Genomic DNA, 9,636 nt, shown 5'->3' with positions numbered 1-9,636 from the left:
ACAACTTAAACAATCTTTGTAAAAGTCCACTAGACAATGCCACATACGAAATATCTAAGCTTTAGGTCTTAAGGTTCCAGAGAAGAAGAGTTTTGAAATTCACAATATAGTCATATAGGGAAAATAAGAGGCCATGTTTTTTAATAAAAAGAAAGGCTTAACAATTTGGTAGAAAGTCACTTAGAGATCATTTCTACAAAATATTTTTGAAATACAGCTAACAGTTTCTGTTCTGAGAAGAAGATTTTTGAAGAGTTTTCTTTCGGTTGCCATGGCAACCACAGTTCTTAATGGACTTTGATTCTTTGGGCAATTATGAAAGAAGGCCACCCAAGAATCAATCCTTATGGAAGATTATTGTGACAGTCTCTCTACTCCTCGTATTGCAATAGTTTTCGTTTGAGTAAACATCAAACATGTGCATGTCCAGTAAATATGCACCAATTCAAACATTTATGTACGTTATGGTCAGACCCTTTGCAAAGTTTCTCAAGAAAAGGATTTCAGGATGGACTTTTATCACGGAGCATGATCGGGAAAAAATACCGTGTCTCAGTTTCAAAGGAAACAGATAAAAGTGTATAAAGCTACCTGTACAGATATGTTTCATTTTTGACATATTGTCTGTAATCTTCTTTCGAAATTCATCTTTCAAACCATCTTTCACATGTTCTGCGTCGAGGACGTATGCTAAACAGTGAATTCTCAAATTTTCGTCCACCTTAGTATCTTTTTTGGTTGAATCTCCGAACTAAATTTCAAAAAAAGTCTTATAAGTTTCTGGTTAATGGTTTGAAGCACTTCTACCCTGTTTCTGTTATTAACGGATAGATTTGAATTAGAAATTAATGGTTGTTCAACATAGTTTGCCCACATTATAAATATCAAGGTCAATGAAGTGTAGGTGTGTGTGATTTGTTTTAAAATTTGCTAAGGTTGTGGGCATCCATAACTCTGATATTTCGTCAATCACTTGAATTGATATTTCGTCAATGACTTTAATTCATTTTAATTGTTAAATCAGAAACTTTGCACATGAAAAGTTTTTTTCTGGTTAAAAGATGCACTTTCCACTTAATGGAAGTGTATCCGAAAGAAAAGAGGTCTCACATTTTATGATAGATTCGTTTGAAAATAGATATCCTGAGTTTCTGAATGTAACTAAATTCTACAGATCTAATGTGAATGAAAAATACTGGGTATGAAATTGCTGGAAATTCATGATTTATTTTGCAAATCTTTGTTTGCGGATTTGTACAAAAAGTTGTCTTCACGCTTTACTCTGGTTGAATGCAATACACTACTAATTCTGACAGATGTGAGAAGAAAAGAAGCCAACATATCATTTAATAGAGATTTTTTATGTTTCTTACTGACATATTTTTTTAAGAGAATATATACGCTTTTGTCTCTAGAACAAAGCGTCAAAGCAAAGCATTGTATCTCACTCTATGGGAAAATAATTGTCCTTTAGGGCCTGATATGGTCAGATTACTTTTTTGTCATTAGTAGTTAGTGAAATACCGAAATTAGCGCTATTTGACCCCATTTTGACCCTCACCCTTGGTCAAAAATGACCAATGCTGACCAATTTAAAAAAACCCCGCAAGCTTTAACAACTTACTGTGAAAACCTCTGGTTTAACCAAATGAAAACCTCTGGTTTAACCAAATGAAAACCTCTGGTTTAACCGCAGGTTTTAACAAAGTGAAGAGAACAGATATTTTATATAAAATATATTTCTTTAAAAACCCGGAAGAAAACTTTAAACTCCACACTGAAAAACAATTTACAATAGTTTTGTCCTTATTGATTAAAATAACTCATAATTATTTGTTCATTTTGTTTTACATTATTAATTTGTAGTATTTTATACAATAAATCATAAATGTTTATACCATTTTGTAACATTTTTATGAAAAATAAACAGTAATAACCACATAATACACTTGTTTTGTTTTGATATTGTATGTTATTGTATTTTACATCCGGAATATAACTAATTACCTCTTTTGGTGGAGGAAGTCCGAATTGATCAAAGTATATTTTACCAATATAAGATACCCAATGTGTTCCAGACCCAGCAGAGTCGTCCAAATTTATGATTCCACATTCATTCTTTAACGGTTGTTTACAACCACCGGGGACCTTGGTCCTCTTTGTATTTGGTAGATTATTTCTACTAAATACACCCCTAAAGTTTTTAATTTTTAATTGTTTTACCCATTGTTCAATTTCAAAGTTAGAAATTGGTTTGTTTATAAATTTTACGTTTTTTGCGATAGGAATTCGTCTGTTAGGCCTTCGTTGAGAGTCAATTTGTATGCCTTTACCACTTAATAGGGATGTAATCAAAGGTATTCCTAGACTAGCCGCAAGCATACCTAGAAACCCACCGTCTTGTTTTTGTTTTTGTATTAATTTAATTACTCCAGATCCCATTGTTTTCATTGATTAGGTGTAAGATAGGGTGATACCATATTTCTCTTATTGTTAGCTACCGAAATCATACCATTTCCAAGTAACTTACTGACACCAGTACTGGCAAGACCAGAAAGAGCACCAACGCCTAACGGCCCTAATATTTTTGGAGCTATTTTTGCAGCTACCGGAAGTACTGTTCGACCTAACAGACCAGCCAATGCTCCCAAAAATCCGCCATTTTGACCTTGACTGGACATTTGTTTTTTTGAAATTGTAATTTCTAATCCCTTTTTATTCCAAATAGACTTTTCAATTTGATTAATTTGTGTTTTCGTTAAAAGCAAAGGAAAGTTTTCACGTAACTGTTCATATTTTAATCTAAAAGTATATGGGATTTTGACATTATAGGCTCTTGCCAATTTTTTTTTTCTGTCCGTCTGTTAAATTTACTTTATATTCAATATAATTTGATGTCATTATATATTTTATATATATTTTATTTAAACAATAATAAGTTCATTTCTAACAGTATTTATTTCAACTGTTTCTTCATACAATACAATTGCGTAAACACGGATATTAGCTGCTGGCGGAATATTTAATTTAACTGCTAATGTAATATGCTTAGGATCTTCTGCAATTCCTTCCTTTTTAAATTCTAAGTTAAAATGAACAAATCCAAACAATTTTTTAAAATTTGACATATTTAAAAGACTTCCAGTGGTTTTATTAATTTGTTTATAAGAATAATTAATAACATCATCGTAAATTCTTGATATACTTGTATATTCCGTTTCAGGATAAAAAACACCATTACCATCTTCAAGACGGCACGATTCCAACCTACAATTATCATTTGCTGCATTAATTTTAAATGTATCTAATAAATGTGGATTATGTTCTTGTGAATTACTTTTATCAGGTCGTTGTAAATAAAGAAACACATATTCGGGTTTTGTTACACCAGCTGTTATTCTAAAAGTTATATTAGTCTGTTATGTATCTGTTGACCGTGTTATCATTTCTCGGAGGTATTTCCACCTTGCATTCGTATATCTTTCAGAAGTTAAATTAAGTCCATAACCATTAAAAAGTAAACGTGGAACCCACCAAATTAATTAAGTTACAATTACCCTACCTGCATCGGCAGCATTAGCTCTGTAAATTAATTCATCATCATTTGTTAATTGAAGTGTTATTTGTATTTGACTTGGGGGTAACATGTTTTGTTCCAAACCCTGAAAAAATGAATAGTTATTCAACGGAATTTTAGCATTTACCTCATTAGCACCCTGGATTGATAACTTCCTAGAAGCAAAACCAATATCATATGTAGCTTGGTCTTTTCTGCTTTCAGCAACAGCATTTTTATCTAAATAAATAAGTTCATTTGTTACAGTTGATTCTGCATAATCCTTAGATAGTTCAACTAATGTTTTTACATTTATTACCTTATATAAATTTTAACAATCATAGACAATTTTTCCATTTTGCTTAACTATTAGCTGATCAATTATTGAAGCTGCATTATTAATTAAAGCAATTTGATCTCCATCAGCATAATTATTACCATTAGCAAGTTTATTAACTTTAAAACTTACTTCAAAATAGCCATTAAACCAATCAAAATATGAACTTCTATCATTAATTGTAAAATGATATCCACTTTTTTGCTGTTTAACATTATTTCCCAAGACGGATATTAAAGCTGTATCTAATTGAATAGGAGTTAATTCGTATCTTTCACAATATTGTTTTGTTCTAAACATGTATATTATATATTATTTTATTTTTTTTATAAATTAATCTGTTAATACGTTTACGCATTCCAGATCCCGACAGTATTTTATTTATTCTTATATCAATATCCTCCTCATAAGTTTTACTATTATTTGTTTTTTTTTTTGTAAATCCTTAGCAATCAAATTACCCACAGCAGGTGTTACAGGTTTTTTAAAACTTTTGATTTTTTCTGTAAATTTATTAGCAGCTAAATTCCCGACTTCCGTTCCAATCGTTTTTGTTCCACTTTCAAGTGCAGTTTTTCCTGCAGTTTCCGGAGCTTTTTTTCCAGCACTACCAATTGAAGATGCAACAGAAGATGAAAATAATTTTTTTAAAGTGTTTAAGATACCTGAACCTTGTATAATTTCTTCTCCGGTTTGAGCATCAACATAAATAAATATTCCTTTATTTTTATCATAAACTTTTGTGTAAATTATATATTAACATTTTCTTTTAAAATTAGTGTAAAACTTGTTTCAACTTCATTAAAATTGATTATTCTACCAAACACATCTGTAATATATATTCTAATTGAATTTATAATATTTTTATTAATTTCAGAATATCCAACTCTTTGTGGTTTCTTTGTAAATGGATAAACTCCTGTTAAATCTGCAGTACTTAAAGCATAGATAATATACTAAAATTACCATCAACAAGTGAATTATCAATAAGATCACAATGAATGTAAATTGTATCCACAGAGTTAGTTAAATTTGGTGTTGTAGTTCCCCATTCGGTATTTATCAAAGCCTTTTTCTCAAATCCAAGCAATGTATGAAAATTTGACATTCTTAAATCCAACAAGAAATTATTTTTAATTGAAATTAGGATTTTAAAACTACTTAAATCAAATTCTAAACTTATTGAAGCAATGTCTGATTTATCAAATTCAAAATCACCATTGGTTATTAATGTTTCCCTTATATAATTATTAATGTCTGTATAACTGTAATAACCATTTGTAAATATAATATCTTTCCATTCTTTGCCATTATTATATGAATTCTTTTATTATCGTATTCATCACTAATATTATGCCAAGAGTAAGTCATAGTGTTAATACTATCCAAACCAACAACATAAGTTTTATTTTTATCTAAAATTAAAGGACGACTGAATTTGACTGTAAAATTGCTTGGAGTATTTTCAATATCGTTTTTAACTGCTTTATATTCAAGAAAAATATCTTTTATATAACATTTCATGTTCTTTTGGTAACAATTCATTCATTTTTAATAGTTCATCAATTATGCTAATACCTTCATTTTTTAGTTCTTCATTATTATTTCCAGCATCAATTGAACACTGTTAATTCTTTAAATATTTTTCTAGAAAGTATTGAATGTTTTTTATTATTGTTATATCTTTTATTAATCAAATCAATTAAATCATTATCTACCATAACGTTAATTACTTCTTTTCCAGTTCTTTGATTCTTAGCAATTAATTTGTTTTGACCATAAAGTTTATTAAGATTAATCAATAAATTACCATATTGTCAATTTGGTAAAACTTTATATGGATTATGATATCTTATTCCCTTTCCAAATACCTCTGAGTCTTTAATCATTTTTGATAAGCTTTCATTGTATTTTCTAAGATTTTCTCTGTGTAATTCTAATTCCAAAACATACTCAGCTGCAGCCGTAGGTTCTGCATTTGTAAATTCAATTTTTTCATCTGGTTCTTTTTCGCTATATTTATTTATATCACGAGTAAAGTTCTTTAAATTCTTGGTAACCTCTTTTCTTGTTTTTGTCCAGTAGTCTTTATCTTTGCTTATTGCTAACTCTGTTAATGTGGGTAATCCATAGTTTGATAATATATCTTGATTGATATTTATATCTAAATTTGCCCCAAATTCTTCTGATTCATCAGTTGTTGGTACCGGTTTTTCGGTTATTCCCATCTTTTCTCTTCCATAATCTAATTCTTTTAATTTATCTCCAGGTATCCATCTAACAGGTTCATGTCCCCAATCTATTGGGATATATTTTTGTTGTCTTTTGGATTTTTCAACTTTTCCAGGAGACCCTCTAATTGGTTTCGGTTCTTGAAATAGCTGTGGTAAACTTTGATATGTTTGTATGTCTTTTATTTCATCACCGAGTGATTCTAATTGTTCTTTAATTCCAGGCAATGCTTTTAATTGTCTTGCTAATTTTTCTTTTTGACTTTCTATTCCTTCTGTAATTGGTTTATAAATTTTACTATACATTTCCCGACCAGTAGCTTTTCTGATTTTCTCTCTCATTATTTCATCTCTAAGAGCTCTTACCTTTTGCCCGACTTAGTTTTTTCTTATTCTTATTTCATTAAGTTTTGATTGCATTTATATAATAATGAGAGATAATGTATGATAACGTATGATATTGTAAGATAATGTAATATTATTATTATTATCATGGAAATTCCAAATTATGATACAAAAAGTGATAAATCTAATAACTTTAAGCAATTTTATCCTTTTATGCCAGATTCATGTTTTAGAATGTTAATATGTGGATCTTCCGGATCAGGAAAACAAATACATTAATGCATATGCTTCGAAAACCTCTTAATATATATTATGATAAATTATACCGGTATGCTAAAATCCTAGAACAATCTAAATATCCACACTGGTTATTCGGGTACCTACTCGTGTGAGCGATACCGCCCTCGTGTGAATAATGTACATGTTGGTGAACAGGACATTCACACCTATAACAGGTTATTATTCCGTATTTAGCTAAAGATTTGAAAAGTTTTAGTATTGAATGTGTAAGACCATATCTTAACTATATCCATGTCAAATATCTATCTAATATAATCTGAATAACTGAAAAAATACGTTTTTATCGCAAAAATGAAGATATTTTAAGGCGATTGTATATATTTTCAAGATTAATGGTATTATTTTGGATTATATGAGGACATTTTCGTTAGGAAAATGAAAAGCAGTCTTTCTATGTATTAGCCATTGCTTTCATTTCACAAAAACTGGAATCACAGTAAAATTAGATCGATTTTTTCGAAGACAGTGTGTAGAAAAAAAGATACCGCTGACGATGTACCATGGTAACATCCTCGTTGTTTCTGTCAATCGAGCGGATACCGTCCTCGTTATTAAAATGAGCATTACATTGACGCAGACCCATTTTCTAAAATTTAGCGATAATATGCAATGGCCAGCCAAGAAAAAGATAAAACTTTGGTCTTTTTTACCCTAGCAGCCTATCCGAAGAAAAACTTCTCACATCGCTTCAAATTCGCTATCAACTTAGTATCAAGATATATCTACATAGGCACATTCTTTTGTTTATTTTCAATTGAATATTGCGACTTCCGTACGTTTTTGTCTTGTTATCTAAGTTGTTATGGGGTACAAAATGTTTATAGCAAAAGCAAAGTCAATATTGTTCAGAAATTCTATGATTTTTGTCAAATATTTTATTGCGATCGACCCATGCTTCGTTTTGAGGAATAAAGCCAGTAATTCGGTCGAAAATGTGCTTCGTCTGAGTAGTCGAAAAAAGCCAGTAGTAAACAGATCCTTATTTCTCCATGTTTTTTTTTTCTGCGAAAATTCGTTTAGAACAAGTGCTTTAATCACATATTTTACTGCAAGAATACATTAAGCATGAAATGAAATGGTTTATGTTTATACACTCCACACTGCAAGTTTTGCAGATCGAAACCGAAAGTAGGGGTTTATTGTGCGGACATGAGCATATTTTAGGGTAGCAGACCACAACTGACTGGCATTTAACTAGGAACTATTACACTCCCTCTTTATTTTCATCGTTACTGTAAGTTATGATAGAACTTTCATGAAAAATAAGTGTTAGAAAAAGTGATGTTCTATTAGGATAGGTAAAGAGGACATGAAGTTTAGTAGGTTTGCAGGTTTGTCGAACAATTCAAGCCTCGAGGAATTCGCTTATCATTAAAATTGTTGAAAATCAGAGCTAAAACGACGAGAAATTTTGGTGAACTGGGTCCACCTTATGCTTGCTCTGGGTAACTTTTTGTACATTATTTCAAAGTTATTACAGCTCATCTGATATTTAAACTCTAACAAATTATCATCTTACCTGTCTTATCGTCTGTTGCTAATTCTGTATTGCAAATGGTGATTATGAATCTAAGGAAGTAAGTTAAAGAATAAACAAACCAATCTGCTCATATATTTTGCCTTTGTATTGTGCCTTTGTAGATTACAAGAAAGCGTTTGATTCTGACGATAGTATGTGTTTATGGGATACATTGCTGAGCATAACATTGATGGGAACGTCTTTAAGGCTATATATGCAATATATGATAAAGTCAAATCTTGTGTAAAGAGTAGCCAAGGTCTATCAAATTTCTTTATTAGCTCAACTGGTGTACAACAAGGTGAAAATTTATCACCAAACTTATTTTCTGTTTTCTTCAATGATTTAGTCTCATGTATGTCTACTGTTTTGTTCAGGACTAGTGGAATTATCAAACAATATAAAGGACCTGCTAAATGGTGATATTTCAGAAATGTTTTCAAGTTATATTTGTTACTTTATGCAGATGATACAGTTTTATTTGCAGAATATGAAAATGATTTACAAACTGCATTAAATGTTATGTCAGAATATTGTTATATTTGGAAACTTACAGTTTATTCCAATAAAACTAAACGGTTGTTATTTTTTATGTGTAAAAATGCAAAATAAGCCTACCTTTTATTATAATAATGCGGCACTTGAAGTAGTAGATGACTTCATTTATCTAGGAATTAAATTTAACTACAATTGTTACTTCAATAAAACTAAAATGTATTTAGTTGACCAAGCTAGAAAAAATATGTATGCTCTTTTGAAAAAATGTAGGAAGTTGCAGCTTAGTATTGATATACAGTTACATTCATTTGAGTCTGTGGTTCAACCAATACTATTGTATGGATCAGAGGTATGGGGTTGTGGTGATGTTAGCATTGTTAAAAGTTTTCAGCTTAACTTTTTTTTAAATGGTACTGAAGGTTAAAAAATCAACACCTAATGTCATGGTTTTTGGCGAGCTTGGTGTATTACCAATAGATGTTATAATTAGAAATAGAATATTGAACTACTGGTGTAGAATTACTAATGGTAAACAAGAAAATATAAAATGTATACTTTACAGGTTCATGTATAGACTCCATCAGAAAATGTAAATCATTGTTCTTGGATTTCATATGTAAAGAACTTTTAGAACAACTTGGATTTGCTGAATACTGATTGAATTAATCAGTATTTTCACCGGTGTATTTCCGCAATATTGTAAAACAGAGGTTGAAGGACCAGTTTATTCAATCTTGGAATGAAAAAAACTTTGCAAATTTCCAGAAAATGTTTGTGTTACAGAATATTTAAAACAACCGTAGTTTGAGTTTGAAAATCATTTTAAAGTTTTACCAACAAATCTTGCAAT

At 30.1% G+C, this 9,636-nt stretch overlaps 1 protein-coding gene across 1 annotated transcript in view; it reads right to left on the bottom strand.

Moving 5' to 3' along the window:
* Nucleotides 1-591: 591 nt before the first annotated feature.
* The window catches only part of LOC128553846 (uncharacterized), a gene marked incomplete at its 3' end in the record, with an annotated part of 43,165 nt that continues 34,120 nt past the window's right edge, over nt 592-9,636 (bottom strand). The window contains exon 5 of the mRNA XM_053535031.1: nt 592-751. Coding sequence (XP_053391006.1) covers nt 592-751 — 160 coding nt within the window. The remainder of the gene's footprint in view (nt 752-9,636) is intronic.

Source organism: Mercenaria mercenaria, unplaced genomic scaffold, assembly GCF_021730395.1.
Source record: "Mercenaria mercenaria strain notata unplaced genomic scaffold, MADL_Memer_1 contig_4384, whole genome shotgun sequence".
NCBI lineage: Eukaryota > Metazoa > Mollusca > Bivalvia > Venerida > Veneridae > Mercenaria > Mercenaria mercenaria.
This window is presented reverse-complemented; position numbering and strand designations above follow the sequence as displayed.